The 19,832-nt window shown below is 35.0% G+C and overlaps 1 protein-coding gene across 6 annotated transcripts in view; it reads right to left on the bottom strand.

Annotated features, from left to right (window-relative positions):
* Positions 1-536: 536 nt before the first annotated feature.
* DDX60 (DExD/H-box helicase 60) overlaps positions 537-19,832 on the bottom strand; it is a 111,109-nt gene continuing 91,813 nt past the window's right edge. For 5 of the 6 annotated variants that reach the window (XM_059174825.1, XM_059174816.1, XM_059174807.1 and 2 more), the window contains 5 exons: positions 18,331-18,478; positions 16,508-16,650; positions 12,739-12,890; positions 4,832-4,894; positions 4,223-4,396 (listed from right to left, as the gene is read on the bottom strand). In XM_059174825.1, coding sequence (XP_059030808.1) covers positions 4,240-4,396; positions 4,832-4,894; positions 12,739-12,890; positions 16,508-16,650; positions 18,331-18,478 — 663 coding nt within the window. In that variant the 3' untranslated portion in view covers positions 4,223-4,239. Of the gene's footprint in view, positions 1,761-4,222; positions 4,397-4,831; positions 4,895-12,738; positions 12,891-16,507; positions 16,651-18,330; positions 18,479-19,832 lie in introns of those variants that run through there. The other variant, XM_059174832.1, reaches the window with a different exon arrangement.

The following is a 19,832-nucleotide window of genomic DNA, read 5'->3' on the forward strand; positions in this document are numbered from 1 at the left end:
CTAGCCATTCCCTGACCTAGCATCAATGAGATTAAATAAGGCTGTGTGAGGTGGAAATAATCAGAAACCTGCCCTTACCCCCTCCTCTGGTGTGTGTGTATTGGGGTGGGAGGGTGCTGAACCTCTACCTTCAACTAATATTAGTAAGAAAGAATGAGTTGGTGCAAAGCCACACTAATCAATACTGTCCTACATACATTCCCTGTGACAGCTGAGCTTCCATCCTCACCCTAAAACAACAGCAGTGTGAATCATCCCTGTTTCCCTCTCCCCTGGTGTCAGCAAGGGTCAAAAAGAAGCTCTATATATATCCCAGAAGAAACATAAATATTAATAGCAGCTTTACTTGTAACAGCCAAAAGTTATAAACAGCCCAATGTCCTTCCCTGTGTTGAATGGTTAAACAAACTGTGGTGCAACCATACTGTGGAATATTATTCAACAATAAAAAGGGACACACTACTGGTATATGTAAAAACCTGGATTAATCTTGATGGAATTATGCTATGTGAAAGGAAAAATCTCAGAAGGCTAGGTACTGTATAATTCCATTTATTTAGATCTTGAAATGACAATATTACAGAAATAGAGAACATCTAGAGGTTGGTGGAGGTTAAAGTTGGGGGCAGGGGTATAAAAGGGTTTACTCTGAAAAAACTAGATTCCCCTAACTAGACTCCCCTAACATGGTACATACAATAATGGCTCAGTTCCAGATAACAGAATATTCTTTTATCTCCAGACAAAATGAACCATGGGTGTTTTTCTAAGCCAATGTAATATTATGTATAAATAATGTCATACAAAAATCACCTTCAGTAGGACACCTAGATAGAAGGAGAGAGATTTCTCTGAGGATAAAATGTTCTGCTCAATTTTAGGGTCTAAAATAGATTCCAAAACTGTGATCTGAGGCTTAGACTAGGAAGGGAAAGCTATTAGACATAAACTATTTATTACATATAAAATGCATAAGTATGTGCAAATGGACAGAAAGATGTATAGACCTTACACAAAGAGACAAATGGAAAATTATTTATATCCATTTATTCCTTTGCGTTTTCAATCATTTACATACAATTAAAATCAATGCAAATCACCAGCTATATGTTACCTTAGAGCATCATAGGATTTATGCCAAAACTCCCATTTATATTTTTTTAAAAAGTAATTCAAGTTTACTAGAAGTTGTCATTTTTAAAAACCATTTATCAAAATCAGATAATCACATTTAAGTTAATATAGAAAACATATTTCAACTTCAGGATATGGATTATATTCTACCCTTGATAGACTTTTACAAATTATAACATCCAGGAGAAAAGTGCTGAGAATGTAATATTTGCTTAGGCTTCACAGAGTAAAAATTGTTCTTTAATCACATAAAAAATCTTTGCATTTTTTCAATCAGTCCACAAACCAGCTGAAACATAGGCATTATTATTCAATTATATACAGAAGCTAAGACTCCAAAGATATTAAAAAACTTGTCCAAGGGTACTCGTGAGAGAACATGGCAGGTTTGATCACAATTCAGACTCCCAAGTTGTTTGTCCTTTCCACTTCATCAGGTATATATTTCTGATTAGTATACAGATCACAAAATATGACTTAAAAATGTCAGTGGCAATATTTTAAGTGGTCTGGATAGTCTTTATTTTTAAACTCCTTCAAGTTTTTCAGAGAAGGTGTTACTCAATTGTTCAAATGCTAAGACCACGTTGTCATCTTCATTGTCACATAGTTCACGCAAGGAAACACTGTAAATGGAAATACACACACACACACACACACACACACACATACACAGAGAGAACACATATATTAGTGAGAGTCAGTATTATAAGAAGTACTTTCCCCCAGGCGGGAAGAATTAAGTAAATCCTACTAGATGATGAAATGTTAGCAAAATATGAAGAATACTGATAAGAAATATTTTGATCTAAAAAAAAGTGTGTAAAAAAAACAAAATGAAGATAACAAAACAATCCCCATGCAGCTCTTCTTCATGTCAGTTACCAAGAGAATTTTAAAGGCCACCAAATTCCACGTAAACTTATCACTTCTCCTTTCAACAACAGCAAAACAAAGTCCCTTCCTTCTTGCCACGCATGTCGTTGGAGGCTATTTTGTATTTTTTGTTTTGTTTGTTTTTGGTTTTTTTTGACTATCATGTCCAGTATATACTGAACTCCATAAGCAAGTACCTCTATGAAGAGCAAAATATTACTTCCTTTTCCTAGATATGTGAGAAAGTTTTTTTAAAAAAACAGGGTGGAATAAACAGAAGAGTGACCTTTATTTGTGTTTTCTAATACTCAAAAATCTAGGACTATGTTAGCTTACACAGCAAAGAGAATTAAGTTTGCAGATGGAATTCAAGTTGCTCATCAGCTGACTTTGTGATAGAAAAATAATTCTGCATTATCTGGCTGGGCCCAATATAGTCTAAAAGATTTTTGTGAGAGGGAGACAGGAGAGAGTTCATCTCAGAGTAATGCAAATGTAAGTCACCACTATTGCTGGCCTTGAAGATGAAAGGAGATCATAAGCAAAATAATGCCAGCAGCATCTAGAAGCTAGAAAAGACAATAAAACAGATGGTCCTCAAGTCTCCAGAAAGAAATTAGCTTTGCCAACATCTTGATTTTAATGCAGTTAGACTTGTTTGGGACACCAGGCTTCCAGAACTATAAGATAATAAATTTGTGTTGGTTCAAACCACTGAGTTTGTGGTAATTTGTTACAGCAGCAACAAGAAATGTATAAGCAAGTGAAAAGAAAGGAGAGAGGAAATCCAAGAATGAACAGTGCAGATGGGCTGATAAAAGTACTGACCACAATCGGCATCTGATATTTTATCAGCCTTTTGTAATTCCTTATCTACCTTGGTTGCACTAGAGTTCCAGAATTTTTCCTAGTGTCTTCACTGACCTACCACAAAGAATGACCAGATCTGTATCTATAACACTGAATATACTCCTAATCATAGACTTATAATTATGACACTGACCATTTCCTCTTGAATTATACCCCACAGATATTATGGAACATGTATAAATTCTAACTCATTATTTTTGGTTCTTAGTCCTCCTCAAACTTCATCCTCACTTCTATATTTCTTAGGTATCCTTAACTAAGGTAGAAACTTATTATCATCACCAACCACATGAACTTTATTGAAACTTTCTCTGAATTCTATCCTATAAGTATTTCTCTAACTACTCCTTTACATCACTACTTCTCTTTCCTTAATTCAGACTCACTCTCACTTGCATGGCTCTTATAGCCTTTGAGTCTCCGTCACATATATAAACAGATAAACCTTATACATCTCTCTCACATATATAAACCACAGATCCATATCATACCCATGCCTATACACTGTCTACACATTATTCATAATATTAAGACCACTCCATAATATGAGACTTAAGACCCTTTCCAATACATATCCTAATTGCCTTTAAAGCTGCTTTAAGCAACTCCGTATCTTCCCCATTTCTATCACATCTCCCATATTCCCCATGCCACTTGAGTGAGATTGAAGCCTATCCCTGACATATCAGACCATTTTTCATTTCTGTACTTTGAAAACACTATTTCCTCTGTCCTATCCCTTAAGATCCTTTAAGACTTAGTGAAAAAATTACTTCATTTGAAAGTCCTTCTCTGAATCCAAGGTTGCCTCATTATCTGTCATCCTAGCACTTATGCCTTTTTAGTAGCTACAAGTCAGTTTCTTCACACTACACTGTAAGATTACATTTAAAGCAGGAAAAGATTTACTGATTCACTACATATCAAATACCTAGAAGTATGTCTCAAACCAACAACATTCAATACTTTTCAGATGAATGAATGATATTTCTAGGATGAGATTTTGAGATGGTTACAAAGTCTCCGGTGTTTCCTGGGATACTCTTGAATAACCATGAACCACTCAAGAAATACACTGTCTGGATATACTCAAGAAAATATCTAGAGCAGCTTCCTTTGTTCTAGCATCCCCAAAGTCTCATTCTTTGTATAAAACATCCAAACAGGTCTAATTAATCTCAAATCAAAAAATTAAAAGCCAGTGACCTGATTAGCAAGAAATTCATAAAGAGATTCATGGCTAATTGCATGTATACATATATGTGAAGATATTTAATTTTTTAAAGTACGTGATATAAAAGGGAAAACCCATAAAATATTGAAGTGCACACAAACAGGAAGCTTTAAGAAGATGTTTATTTAACCAGGCAACACTAGATGGGCCTGAGGGTGGACCTTGTAATAAACCCTTAGGATGGGTATATCCATAGAAAGTTTAGAGTTGTTTGAATCCCCACTGTACTCTGCTAAAGATGGAAACAGGAAGCCAGCATGAGAGACCAGAGTCAGATAAAGCCTGGAAAAAAAAAAACGCTATATAAAATAAAGCAAGAAAGTCTAGAATACGTAAGTTGATATAAACCAGGGAATCCATGGAGCCCTAAGGGATCTTCTGAAGTATCATGTATCTGACAAACGCTGGTTGTGAAAACTGAGAATACTAGGATCTAGGAATTCTTGAGGCTTTTGAATATTGTCCTGTTGTTATGCAGTGCTTGAGGCTGAGGTTCTGGTCTGAATAAAACCTTATGTCAAATGGGCTTTGGAATTAATTCTATTATAGAACCAATGCAACAGGGTGTTGAAAAGAAGCTCTGTAAAGTGTTTGGGGAATTGAAATGTGTGACACCTAAGAAGCTCAAGGGCATTTTTAAGTATAAGGTCAACATTTTTCAAATTACCATTAAATTTTTGGAAAATTTGAAATCAATATTTAAAATGCATAACATACCTGATAGATTTAATGGTGAGTGCAAAATCTTTCAACAACTGATAAGCAGCTCCTTCATTTATCCTAAACAAAATATGATTTTGAAATTTAATAGTATAAAAACATTAAAGAACTTATGTCATACTGAAATGCTGGATTTATCAATAATAAATTACTTTTGTCTGTCATGACATATTTACTAGAAACTTTTTGCCACACAGATGATGATTCAATCAACAGGAATGATGATTCTGAATTCAAAAAATCATAAGTATTACAACCACACATAATCAATACACATAGAAGACTGACCATCTCAAAAGAAATCTAAAAGTTAAGTTCAGGAGAGCGAATGGGAGCTGGAGAATCAAAATGGAAGAATCAAATGAATTTTTTACTAATGTCACAACTTAATTCACAATAATGAGTTATATTTTTAAAAATGATCAGAAATGCCTAGGAAGACCCTAGGCTTGCTTCATCCCATGAACACAACGATATAACTAACAAAGTATCCTAAATACCCCAGAAATCAAACAGACAGAACAAAGTCCACAACTGAAGGTAGATTAAAAAAAAACTACATTGAAGAAAGTAGGAACTGCAGAGATGTGGTCTGGGAGGGAACTGCCCATTGCAGTGGGATGGGAGCCTTAGAGGTGGAGCAGGGTAAAGACAGACTAGCACACAGTGGAGCATAAAGGGAAGATGATTCACCATAGCAACTGGCTTGGAAAATGAGAGGGGCTGAATATCATGAGTTCTTGCAACCAATGAGGCTTAAAGGCTAGAATTTTAAAGGTCAGTGGGCTTGGCTTGGATATAGCCCAGGGGTATCAGGACTGCTTTTGGAGAAAAGGCAGGGCAAACAACCCACGAATGTATAGTGTGGAAATAGCAATTGAAGGGTGCCTATGGCATACAGTGCTCTGGGAGGTTATTTGTTCTTCTTGGAAAATGTCCCAGAGAGGTAGTGTTCACAAAAGACCTCTCTGTGAACAAAGACACTGACCAGCACCACTTCCCTCCCCCACCACAACTAGCACAGGAACGGTCAGCACCTAACTTGTTTATGCCAAGCTTGGTACCTGCCATGCTCTGGTGTATCCACCCTTCCAAGTTATGCTTGCCTCAGTCCCAGCACTGTGGACCCCCTGAGGAGAGACCAGCTCAAACACCTCCCAGACTGCAACTCCCAACAATGAGTTCTATATAAGACCATTACCTTCAAAAACAGCAGAGGTACCTGACTTTCCTAACACATGGTAGCTGACACAGAGACAGACAAAATGAGAAGACAGAGGAATTTGTCCCAAATGAAAGAACAGGATAAGGCCATGGCCAGGGATCTCAGTGAAACAGAATTTAAAGTAATGATTATAAAGATACTCACTGGACTTAAGAATGGAAGACATGAGTGAGAACCTTAACACAGAGATAAGGAATAATATACCAGGAATAAAGGGCTCAGTAAATGAAATGACAAACACACTTAATGGAATGAACAGCAGGATGGAAAATCAGTGGAACAAATTAATGACCTAGAACTCATGGTAATAGAAAGTAACCAAGCTGAACAAAAATAAAGGAATTATGCAAAATAAGAAAAGACTTAGGGAACGCAGTGACTCTATAAAATGTAGTAACATTTACATTATAGGGGCACCTGGGTGGGTCAGTCAGTTAAGTGTCTGTCTTCAGCTCAGATCACAATCTCAGGGTCCTGGGATTAAGCCCCACATCAGGCTCCCTGATCAGTGGGGAGGCTGCTTCTTCCTCTCTCCATCCCCTCTACATGTGCACATTCTCTCTCTCACTGTCTCAAATAAGTAAATAAAATCCTTACTTAAAAATTCACATTATAAAAGTCCTAGAGGAAGAAGAGTAAGAAAAGGGGACAGAAAATTTATTTGAAGAATAATAGATGAAAACTTTCCTAACAGGGAAAGGAAAAAGATATCCATATCCAAGGGGCACAGAAAACTCCCAATAAAATCAACAAAAGCAGATCCACACCAAGACATAATTTAAATGGCAAAATATAGTGATAAAGAAAAAAAATTAAGATCAGCAAGACAAAATAAGGCAGTTACCTACAAGAGAAACTCCATAAGGCTATTAGAGGCTTTTTTAGCAGAAATTTTCCAAGCAAAAGAAAAAAGGATTCAGAAAGATCAAAACCACACCATACATCCGTTCTGACATATTTAAAGTGCTGAATGGGAAAAATATACAGCCAAGAATGCTCTGTCCAGCAATTCTATCATTCAGAATAGAAGAGATAAAGAGTTTCCCAGGCCAAAAAAAAAAAAAAAAATTTTTTTTTAGAGCAGTTCATGACCAACACACTAGCCCTCCAAGAAATATTAAAGGAGACTCTTTGAGTGGAAATGAGAGACCAAAAGTGACAGTATGAAGGTAGGAAACACAAAAACAGTAAAAATGAATTCTTTTTGTAAAAGACCACCCAAGGTACTCACAAAATAGAAGTATGTAAAAGAAGGTATCTTATATCTAAAACATGGGGAGGAGAGGAGTAAGGAATGGTTCAAACCTAAATGACCACCAGCTTAATATAGACCAACAGTTAAAAATGCAGAGGATGTAACCTAATGGTAACCAAAAATCAAAAACAACTAATAAACATGCAAAAATAAAGAAAAGAAATCCAAATATATCACTAAAGAAAACCAGCAAACCATGAAAGAGAGAAAGACAAGAAAGGATCAGAGAAAATCTTTAGGAACAACCACAAAACAAGTAATGAAACAGCAATAAATGTATATATCCACCAATAATTACATTGTATGAAAATGGACAAAACACTTGAATCAAAAGATACAGGGTGGCAGAATGGATTAAAAGAAAAAAAAAGATATCTATATGCTGCCTATAAGAGCATTGTAGCCCTGAAGACACTCACAGATTGAAAGTGAGGGGATGAATAAATATTTATCATGCATATGGCTGTCAAAAGAAAGCCAGACTAGCAATACTTATATTGGACAAATTAGATTTTAAAGCAGATGGTAACAAAAGACAAAGAAAGGCACTATATAATCATAAAGGGGAGAATCCAACAAGAAGATATAACAATTGTAAATATTTAGGCACCCAACATGAGAGCACCTAAATATGTAAAACAGTTAATAACAAGTATAAAGGAACTAATGGATAATAACACAAAGATAGTGGGGGACTTTAACATCACACTTACATCAATGGCCAGATCATCTAAACAGAAAATCAACAAGGAAACAGTGACTTTGAATGACACACTGAACCAGACGAATTTAACAGATATATTCAGAACATTCCACCTTAAAACAGTAGAATACACATTATTTTCAAGTACACATGGAACAGTCTCCAGAATAGATGACATATTAGGCCACGAAACAAGCCTCAAGGATTCAGAAAGATCAAAACCACACCATACATCCTTTCTGACCACAACCTCGAGAAACTAGAAATCAGGGGCACCTGGGTGAGTCAGTGGGTTAAGCCTCTGCCTTCAGCTCAGGTCATGATCTCAGCATCGTGGGATCGAGCCCCACATGGGACTCTCTGTTCAGCAGAGATCCTGCTTCCCCCTCTCTCTCTGCCTGCCTCTCTGCCTACTTGTGATACTCTCACTACTTGTGATACTCTCTCTCTGTCAGATAAATAAATACATAATCTTAAAAAAAAAAAAAAGAAAACTAGAAGTCAGTCACAAGAAAAAATCTGGAAGAACCACAAATACATGAAGGTTAAATAACATGCTACAACACAATGAATTGAATGGGTAAACGAGGAGCTCAAAGAATAAATTAAAAAGATATATGGGGGCACCTGGGTGGCTCAGTGGGTTAAGCCTCTGCCTTCAGCTCAGGTCAATATCTCAGGGTCCTGGGATCTAGTCCCGCATCGGGCTCTCTGCTCAGCAGGGAGCCAACTTCCTCCTCTCTCTCTGCCTACTTGTGATCTCTCTCTCTGCCAAATAAATAAATAAATAAAATCTTTAAATATATATATATGGAAACAAATAAAAATGAAAACACAATGGTCCAAAATCTTTGGGATGCAGCAAAAGTGGTTCTAAGAGGAATATTTATAGCAATACAATCCCACCTCAATAAGTAAAAAAAAACTCTCAAATAAAAAAAATCTAATCTTACACCCAAAAGAGTTAAAAATAACAAACAAAACCTAAAACCAGCAGAAGGAAAGAAATAAATGAAGATTAGAGTAGAAATAAGTGATGTAAGAACTAAACAAACAAACAATAGAACAGATCAATGTAACCAGAAGGTGGCTTTTTGAAAAAAATCAATAAAACTGATAAACCTCTAATCATAAATTAGAATGGAGAAGTAACTACCAACACCAACAGAAATACAAACAATTCTAAGAGAATATTGTAAAAAACTATATGTCAACAAATTAGACAACCTGGAAAAAATAACTAAATTCCTAGAAACATAAAACCTACCAAAACTGAAACAGGAAGAAATAGAAAATTTGAACTGACTGAATACCAGTAAAGAAATTAAATTAGTAATAAAAAAACTCCCCCAAAACAAAATTCTAAGACCAGATGGCTTCACAGGCAAATTGTCCCAAACACTTACCAAAGAGTTAATTACTACTCTTCTCAAACTATTCCAAAACATAGAAGAGGAAGGAAAATTTCCAAATTCATTCTGTGAGGCCAGCATTGCCCTGATACCAAAACCAGATAAAGACACTACAAAAAAGAGACCTACAGGCCAATATCTCTGATGAATGTAAATGCAAATATCTTCAACAAAATACTGGCAAACTAACTCCAACAATACATTTAAAAACTCATTTATCTTGATCAACTGGGATTTATTCCTGAGTTGCGTGGTTGTTCAATATTCACAAAGTAATCAATGTGATATATCACAAAATACAAGAAAGGCTAAGAACCATATGATCATTTCAATAGATGCCAAAAAAAGCATATGATAAAATACAACATGCATTCATGATAAAAAAAAAAAAACCCTCAACAAAACAGGCTTAGAGGGAACATACCTCAATATAATAAAAGCCATACATGAAAAACCCACAACTAATATCATCCTCATTGGGAACAAACTGAGAGTTTTTCCCTAAGGTCATAGCCACAGTAATCAGACAACAAAAACAAATAAAAGACATCTAATTGTGTAAAGAAGTAAATTTCACTATTTGCAGATGACATGATGCTATGTATAGAAAACCAGAAAGACCACTAAAAATCTGCTAGAACTGAAATATGAATTCAGTACAGTCATAGGATACAAAATCATTGTACAGAAATCTGTTGCATTTCTATACATCAATAATGAAGCAGCAGAAAGAGAAATTAAGGAATCAATCCCATTTACAATTGCATCAAAAACAAAAGATACCTGGGAATAAACCTAACCAAAAAGGTGAAAGATCTGTACCCTGAAAACTATAAAATGCTGATGAAAGAAATGAAAGACGACACTAAGAAATGGAAAGACATTCCATACTCATGGAATGGTAGAACAAATATTGTTAAAATGTTTATACTACACAGAGCAATTATAGATTCAATGAAATCCCTATCAAAATACAACCAGCATTTTTCACGGAGCTATAAAAATCCTAAAATTTGTATGAACCACAAGAGATCCTGAATAGCCAAAGCAACTAGAAGAAGAAGAAGAAGAAAAAAGTAATTCCAAATTAAAAATGGATTAAAGGGACGCCTGGGTGGCTCAGTTGGTTAAGCAGCTGCCTTCAGCTCAGGTCATGATCCCAGCGTCCCACATCGGACTCCTTGCTCGGCAGGGAGCCTGCTTCTCCCTCTGCCTCTGCCTGCCATTCTGTCTGCCTGTGCTCGCTCTGTCTCCCTCTCTCTCTGATAAATAAATAAAATCTTTAAAAGAAAATGGATTAAAGACCTAAATGTGAAACCTGAAACCATAAAAATGCTAGAAGAGAACACAAGCAATAACTTCTTTGACATTGAATATAGTAACTTCTTTCTAGATAGATCCCCTGAGGTAAGGAAAACAAAAGCAAACAAACTATTTGGACTATGAAATAAGTAGCTTCAGGGGCACCTGGCTGGCTCAGTTGGTAGAATACGGGACTCTTAATCTCAGGGTTGTGAGTTCAAGCCTCGTGTTGGGTGTGGACCCTACTTAAAAAAAAAAAAAAAAAGTAACTTCTGCAGTGAAGGAAATAATCAACAAAACTAAAAGACAACCTAGGGAATAGAAGAAGATATTTCCAAATAAGATATCTGATAAAGGACTCTATGCACAATATATAAAGAATTTATAAAACTCAACACCCAAAAAGCAGATAGTCCATTTAAAAAATGGCAGAAAACCTGAATGGACATTTCTCCAAGAAGGATATACAGATAGCCCACAGACACATGAGGAGACGATCATCATTACTTTCCATCAGGGAAATGCAAATCAAAACTACAATGAGATATCACCTCATCCTTGTCAGAATGACTAAAATAAAAAAAAAAAAAAAAACCCACAAGAACACCAGTAGGTGTTCATGAAGACATGGATAAAGGATGACCTTCCTGCACTGTTAGTAGAGTGAAGACTGGTTCATCCACTATGAAAAACTGTATGGAGTTTCCTCAAAAAGTTACAATTAGAACTACCCTACTATCTAGCAATCACACTACTGAGTATTTATCCAAAGAATAAAAAAAAATTAATTCAAAGGGCTATATGCACCCTTTGTTATAGAAGGATTATTTACAATAGCCAAGATATGGAAGCAGTCCATTATCAAGTGTCCATCAACTGACAAATGGAAATTATATATATATATATATATATTTCAGCCATAAAAAAGAATGAAATCTTGCTATTTGCAATAACAAGGATGAAGCAGGAGAGTATAATGCTAAGTGAAATAAGTCGGCCAAAGAAAGATAAATACTGAAGGATTTCACTCACTGTGTAATTTAAAAATAAAACAAACAAGCAAAGAGAAAGAGAGAGAGGCAAACCAAGAAATGGACTCTTTTTTTTTTCCAGCATAACAGTATTCATTATCTTTGCACCACACCCAGTGCTCCATGCAATCCGTGCCCTCTGTAATACCCACCACCTGGTACCCCGACCTCCGACCCCCCGCCCCTTCAAAACCCTCAGATTGTTTTTCTGAGTCCATAGTCTCTCATGGACTCTTAACTATAGAGAACAATCACATGTTTACCAGAGGGGATGGGGGAGGGGGATGGGTAAAATATATGATGGGGATTAAGGAGTGCACTTGTCATAATGAACACAAGGTGATTAAAATAAAAAACTTTAAAAAGGAATAAAATACATCTGCATCAGTGAGCTATGAAATTTTTAAAAAATCAATATTTATCTAGTGTCCCAAGTTTTAAATCCTTTAATTTAATAAAAACTGCTCAAAATTTTATGCAAATTTTCTACTGAATTACTTATTAGTGTGACAGAATGCCCCTATCACATCTATGTGCTCAGTGCCTGGACCAATTTCTCTACTTTCAGGCAAATCCAAGAGGATATACCCTTCCTTACTGTTTTTGAAAATGATTTGTCCTTTGGCAAGGACAAAGAGCTAAAACAATTGTCCTATGCTCAATCTTCAGAAGTGTGAGTTATATACCTTTTTATATACTTCTTGCAGCTAATGGTGAGTTTTTTAAATAGCTTATAATCAATAAATAGGATAGTAATAAATAAAAACACATCTGTGAGAGTATGAAAATATATCTGCAGGGTACATCTTTAGGTCAAGTGAGTCACCCTAAGTTCTAAGATTTTGCTGGTAAACCACAGGTAGAGGTAGAAATGAAAGAGAAAGATGGAGACACAGACATGAGTACAGACATGGACACAGAAAGATAGAAGTTGAAAGATTGGGGGGGTGGATAGGGGAAGACAGATAAAACATACCTGTTGTCCTGGACTAGTCCTATCAAGGAACCATGTTTATAGAAATCAAGTGCGTAAGCATTAAGTGGCATTCTTCTTCCTTGGTTATCAAGTATCTGTGACCACAACACAGGAGCTTGATTGTGATTGATACCAATTGTGCGTAGAATGACCTAAAGAAACACAAATCTTTTTGTTATTTATGTGTAAAGAAAGTTTATGCTTTCTTATATTGTGCTTTATAGTTCCTTTCTTTATTCAACTTTTTTGAAGCACACTGTTCATGATGAAGTAAGAGGGTGTCTTTCATACACACTGGGTTGGTGCTATCCTAAGCAAGTCTAGAAAATGACTTGGTACCACCTACGAACATTATTGCCTCACAGCGTACTCGGCAATTTCAACTGTCCAGCCATGAGAATAATAACAAGAGTCACTTGGAAAGAAAAGCTAATTTTAATTTTTTCATTATCCTAATTGGTATAAGAGATATCTTATAAACCGAGTATCAGAGATCTGGTGCCTTCTGTGTCTCAAGAGAAGAATTCAACTCTAACAACTGCAAGAACCCAATCACCAGAATAAAAAGGAAGGGGAGAGAGAGATACAAGGAAAGAGAAAAAAAGTAAGAATAGCAAGTTAACAAGTCAATAGCCTTTCATGTCTGGTCATTTTATGAAAACTATACAGGGTCAATAGGAACTACTCTAATACACTAATCAGTACAACTACTTTCTCAAATGATTTGGTGGTAGCATGAAAAGTTCTTTTATCACTATAAGTTCTTGTTCTTATTCCATTATGATCCAGAAACCTCTTTGACCTAAAAAATCCAGAATATTTACATTCCAGGGAAACTATTGCACATGGGCACTAGATTTTTGTAGCAGCCCTTTTTGTAACAGTAAAGAATAAAAACAAACACAAACAGTTTTTAAGAGGAAACTAGATCAATGGCTTGTTTTATATCCACACTCTGAAATATTATGAAGCAGTGAAAATAAAATAGAGCTTCAACTGACAACATGAATGAATCTTGTGCAAAGAGCAAAACAAAACAAAAGCAAAAAACAACATCCAGGAGACTAGAGTAAGTATTCTTTTACTTTCTATAAAAATCAAAAACAGCAAATAGAAAAAGGAACTTTGGAATATGCTGTTTTTTAAAGGAGAATTAAAAACACAAAATTCAGGATAATTTGTATCCTAGAGAAAGAGGAAAGACAAGGGAGTAAAATAGAGGAGGAGTACATGGGTCCTGAGTCCATGGGTTTTCATTTTAGTTTAATGCTTTACAGCTTATCTATATGTTATTTAAAGATTGTATGAATACCTATGTAGCATTACATTAAAATGTAACAAATAATAAAAGCAAAATAAGATTTGAGAGATTATAACTTACATTAGTAAAGTAAAATTGCATAAAGTGAGTTGGGTAAGGCAAAGGACATGTCGCCATCAAGGCGTACTCATCTGCGCAGGATGCTTCAAAATAAATGATATAGAACCTGCTTCTTCTAACACACCAGCAGGAACAGTGAAAAGTCTGTATTAGTTCCTGCTTTGTACCTTAAAGATCTCTTCTAATTGATGGTGACTATGTGGCAATAAGACGAAGACACTATATCATATTATAACTGTATTAGTGTTCCTCAAAAACCCCATGGAAAAATGTGCACATGGAAGGGAAGCAAAAGTTAATGTGACCTACTATCCATAAGTTGAATTAATTGTAAAATAGAAAAAAAAAAGGGAAATTATAATACTTAATAATTAATGTCTTATTTTCAATGTGATTAGCTACAAACTTCTTACGTAAGAAATTATAATTATAGAAATAAAATACAGAGAAAAAGCTTCATAAAATTTTTTTTAAAGATTTTATTTATTTGACAGACAGAGATCACAAGTAGGCAGAGAGGCAGGTAGAGAGAGAGGAGGAAGCAGGTTCCCCACTGAGCAGAGAGCCCGATGCAGGGCTCGATCCTGGGACCCTGGGATCATGACCTGAGCCTAAGGCAGAGGCTTTAACCCACCGAGCCACCGAGGCACCCCAAGCTTCATAAAATTATTGATCTTATAAGCTAATTTCAGTCCTCTGTTATTTCTATCTCAGAATTCCACATTCTCCCACATTCTGTTAAGATACAACTCCCATGAGTGTAAAGACCTGGAGCAGTGGTCTCTAAGTAATTTTTAAACCATGTACATTATCAATTTTTTTAAAAAAGTCCTTTCTCATCTCTTTTTTCATGAATGATTTTTTTCTCATCTTATAAAACAAAAAGCTTCCTCAAAGTTCTTGGGGTTTAAAAATGTACAGAGTAGCAACAAAGAGCCATATTGCTTTCCTATTAAGAAAATGGGTGACTTAAGGACTAAGCAAAAAAATAACTTTTTTTCTTTTAAATTAGGTTGTTTCCAATTACTTGAATTCAGCAAAATTACAGTGGATCTAATTAAGTTGTTAATTAAGAGATCATTAAAAATATGTTTGTGATAATAGACTGGTAGGTGATTTGGGACAAACAGCTCAGAAAGAATTAGAAGAATTGTGTATCACTGTTATAAAAGTTGTTCCATTCTGAGCTACTTTTCTATTTGAATAAGGCTTCTCAACATTCAAATTAAAATTTGAAGCTGGAACTGTTTCATTCTAAAAATAAGTAAATATTCATTCTTAGTTATTGTACTAATTTAAAAAGAAATAGTTTCATCCATCCCATTAATACATTTCTAATATAACATTAATTTTATTTTTGGTAATTACTTCTCAAAATTTGTATTATATTTAAGTTTCTGCAATTAACAGGAAATAACCTGTTGTATACTACTGAAATTGCATTCTTGTTTAAATTGAAATTGCATACTATTTAAGCTAAGAAATGTGATAGACAGGGTAGCTTAATGTTTAAAAATATATTACATTAAGGTAAAATTAGGTTGCAGAATGTATAATCTAAATATAAGAGAAAAGAACTTTAGCAAATTTTAAATCATTAGAAACTTTATTCTTGACTGTTTTTAACTTCATAATTATGAGTATTCAAGTGCCTCAGCATTCAGATTACATTTTATACATTAAAAATGATATGGTAACTTTATTTTAACATATCAAAGTTTATCTGAAGCTGGAAATTATATCATCAGAAATTAGTAGAACTTGTGACAAAAATGTAGGTGTCCATTTAAAATTCACAAAGGTCTATTTAGTTTTTCAAAATTCTTTTAAGTGATACTGGGCTATTTTACATAAGAGGACTATCTGATTTGGGGCTAGAATAGAGTTCAAACCCTAGTGTCAAACCATAACATCAAATATAACAAAACTTATTTTCTTTCTCAAACTTTGTGTTAAAATAAAAATTAAATTTCTGTAAGTTTATTCCAACATTCAGTGAATTATCCAACATATTCCCAATGTGTCTAGTTCTTTGTACACCATTTTGGACATCAGTGATCCAGAATACATATGGGATTTATAACATTTATAGCAAAACCAGGAAGGCCTCAAGATAGTTATATGTGCTCTTTTCACAACAAACTTGCGTCAAACCACAAAGACAGAAGAAAAGTGGTGATACTTGTGAATGCTGTATAATGGAGGAGGGTCCCTCATGTCAACACTGAAAAACTGAAATCATATTGGCCTCAAGAGTACCATTTTCTGGATATTTCTGTTCATACACCTGGATTTTTTTTTTCAATTTGGGAAATTTGAACTCTTTCTAAACAGCATAGAAGCATGCATTCAATTCTTCTTTAAAGTATAAACCCCATTTCCACTTACATGGTTTGGAGTATTTGGTTGAAGCAAATCACCATCAGAGTTCCCAGAGAGACAAACAAATGGAGAAATAGCTACTCTTCCTTCTTTGCAGTTCATCAAGTGAGACACAAGTTCAGAGTCCTCACATTCTTTTCCTGTGAAATCTGGCCACAATAAGTTGGAATAGTTTAGCTTTTAAAAAAAATCAGCCAAATTGTTACACTTTATGCACATTCTCTAGACCATGCTACAATGGAGTAATTCAACTTTCCAGGACCTATGACAGACTGGATGAGTATATCACATAGCATGAGTAGCATGGGGCACCTGGGTGGCTCAGTCGACGTTAAGCCTCTGCCTTTGGCTCAGGTCATGATCCCGGGGACCTGGGATCAAGTCCCACATTGAACTCCTGGCCTAGTGGGGAGCCTGCTTCTCCCTCTGCCTTCAGCTGCCCCTGCTTGTGCTCTCTCTCTGAAAAATAAATAAAATACTTTTTTTTAAGAGAGTTGCACATCTTGGCACAGCATAATTCAGTAAATGTTAGCTGTTAATGTTATCAATATTATGAAATTTGGTATTATGTTTTAGTTCCTTGATCAACAGGTAATAAAAGACTACCTTTAAATTGCATTCTCTTTTAACACAGAATTATTGTTATTACCTTGAAGCTTTTTCCCACCGAACTTAGATCTGGCCTCACAATCATTCCAGCGAGGGTATCCCAAGAGGCCACTGTCAATGGGTTTGGAAATGGCATATGAGAAGAAATATTTTTTCCATTCCCATTCTTTTTTTAAAAGATTTTATTTATGTATTCGAGAGAGAGAGAGAGCACATGCACACAAGCAGGAGGAGGGGCAGAGGGAGAAGCAGGCTCCACACTAAGCAGGGAGCCCAACATGGGACTCCATCCTTGAACTCCGGGATCATAACCTGAGTGAAAGGCAGATGCTTAACCAACTGAGCCACCCAGGCATCCCCTCTAATCCTGCTCTCAAAAAGCACCAGATTGTGCATCCAAAGGTGACTCTAATTTGTAATGAAGGCACTCCTATTTTGCTTCCTTTGAGATGCTCACAATGATCCACTGTTACTGTTTACTTTTGTTCATGCTGCTTCTCACTTTAATAGGCCCAGGAAGTAATAGGCTCTGCTTTCTTTTTCCAATTGAAGATGTTAGGGTATAATAAAATTAGGAAATTGCTACCCATGACTCAACCCTTTCCTTTTATCCAAGTCAGCTTTTCCTGTTCATTTTCCCCTCAATTTATATCCAATGGCTTATGAAAAATAAGAGCAAAGATTAATGTGTTTACTATGTGCTAGATATTGTTTTAAGATATTCACATATATTAACTGAATTATTTAAATCTCACCCAAACTAGGTTTGTAATGCCATTCTCTTTTTTATATAACTTTTGAGAAAATTGAGGCATGAATATGGATTATTGAAATAATATGGAATCTTGCCCAAAGTCTCCCTTCTAAGAATAGCAGAACCAGAGTTTGGGTCCAGGTAATCTCCCAAGTCTATACATATTTCTTCAAGAAAATGAGTGATAGAATGGTCTCTCATATTCTCTTCATTTCATAAATGTCCTTACTGCACTTTCCAGGCTTGCCCCCAAAGCAATCTTTAATCAAGATGGTTTATAAATGACTCTTTATTTTTATTCTCCATTGCCCTTTTGGCTTCTAAAAATCAAGAGTTTCCTTCTTTGGAAAGCAGATTTTTTTAAGACATACTGATCCTTCCCAGGCTCTTCTCTTCCTCTGGAAAAAATATTCTTTTTTTTTTTTTTCCTTTAAATTGTTCCACAGTGGAGCTAAGATATACTTACCTATTTTTGACAATGGGAGTTGATATTCCTGTTTCATATCAGCCAATTTGGAAACATTTAGTAGGAAGGAGGCAAAGGCTTTTGTAATGTCCATGTTATACTCATGTAAAGCATCGTTAAAATCCTCAGGGAGATCATCAAGGAAAACCTAAATCATCAGGGATATCATTAAGAACAATGGAAAGCCAAATAGATTTTTAGAAAGATCTATATGCCTTCCTTGAATACTAAAACTTTGGAAGAGTGGCAAAGAACACTGCAATATAATTCTGTAGTCACCTTATTTATTCAATTATTCATTCAAATTATTTAGTCAATTATTTATTCAATAATATAATTGTTACATTCTTTCATCTGTGAAATTGAAGTAAAATTCATTTTTTGTTTCTATGTGTATTTATAAAAACTAGTACACTCACTTAAAATTTTGCTTTCACACTACTTAATCAACACCATCTTTTTCTTTTTTTTTAATTTTTTATTTAAATTCCAGTGTGGTTAACATCCAGTTTAATATTAATTCCAAGTGTACAGTATAGTGATTCAACACTTCCATACAACACTGACCACATTTCCTTAACAGATCCCAGACACAGGACTTTTTATATCTTCCTTGGTTAGTTTTGGAAGGTTGCATTTTCTAGGAATATGCCCATTTTGTCCAAATAACAAAATGTAATGGCATAAATTATTCATAATACCCTCTTTTAGTCTTCTCAATGTCCAAAGTAAGAGCTGTAGTAATATCCCATTTTCTGTCCCGATATTTGTAAAATTTACCTTTAATTAAATTTTCTATTTGTTTTATTTTCTGAGCTTAAGCTGAAAAATTAAATCATTGATTTTTTTCAGCCTTTAATCTTTTCTAAGATATAATTATAAGCCTATAAATTTTGCTCTAAGCCTATAAATTTTGTATGAGTTACATCTTGTATTTGTATATTTATTATTGTTTAATTAAAATATTTAATGATTTCATTTTATTCTCATCCTATTTATATTTTGTCCAATGTATTTTCTTAATTTTTTACTTTATTTTTTCAGTGTTCCAAGATTCATTGCTTATGCACCACACCCAGTGCTCCATGCAATACGTGCCTTCCATAATACCCACCACCAAGCTTACTCAACCTCCCACCCCACTCCCCTCCAAAATCCTCAGTTTGTTTCTCAGAGTCAACAGTCTCTCATGGTTTGTCTCCCCCTCCAATTTCCCCCAACTCACTTCTCCTCTCCATCTCCCCATGTTCTCCATGTTATTCCTTATGCTCCACAAATAAGCGAAACCATATGATAATTGACTCTCTCTGCTTGACTTATTTCACTCAGCATAATCTCTTCCAGTCCCATTCATGTTGATACAAAAGTTGGGTATTCATCCTTTCTGATGGAGGCATAATATTCCATTGTATATATGGACTATATCTTCTTTATCCATTCATCTGTTGAAGGGCATCTTGGCTCTTTCCACAGTTTGGCAACTGTGGCCACTGCTGCTATGA

Source organism: Mustela lutreola, chromosome 1, assembly GCF_030435805.1.
Source record: "Mustela lutreola isolate mMusLut2 chromosome 1, mMusLut2.pri, whole genome shotgun sequence".
NCBI classification, from domain to species: domain Eukaryota; kingdom Metazoa; phylum Chordata; class Mammalia; order Carnivora; family Mustelidae; genus Mustela; species Mustela lutreola.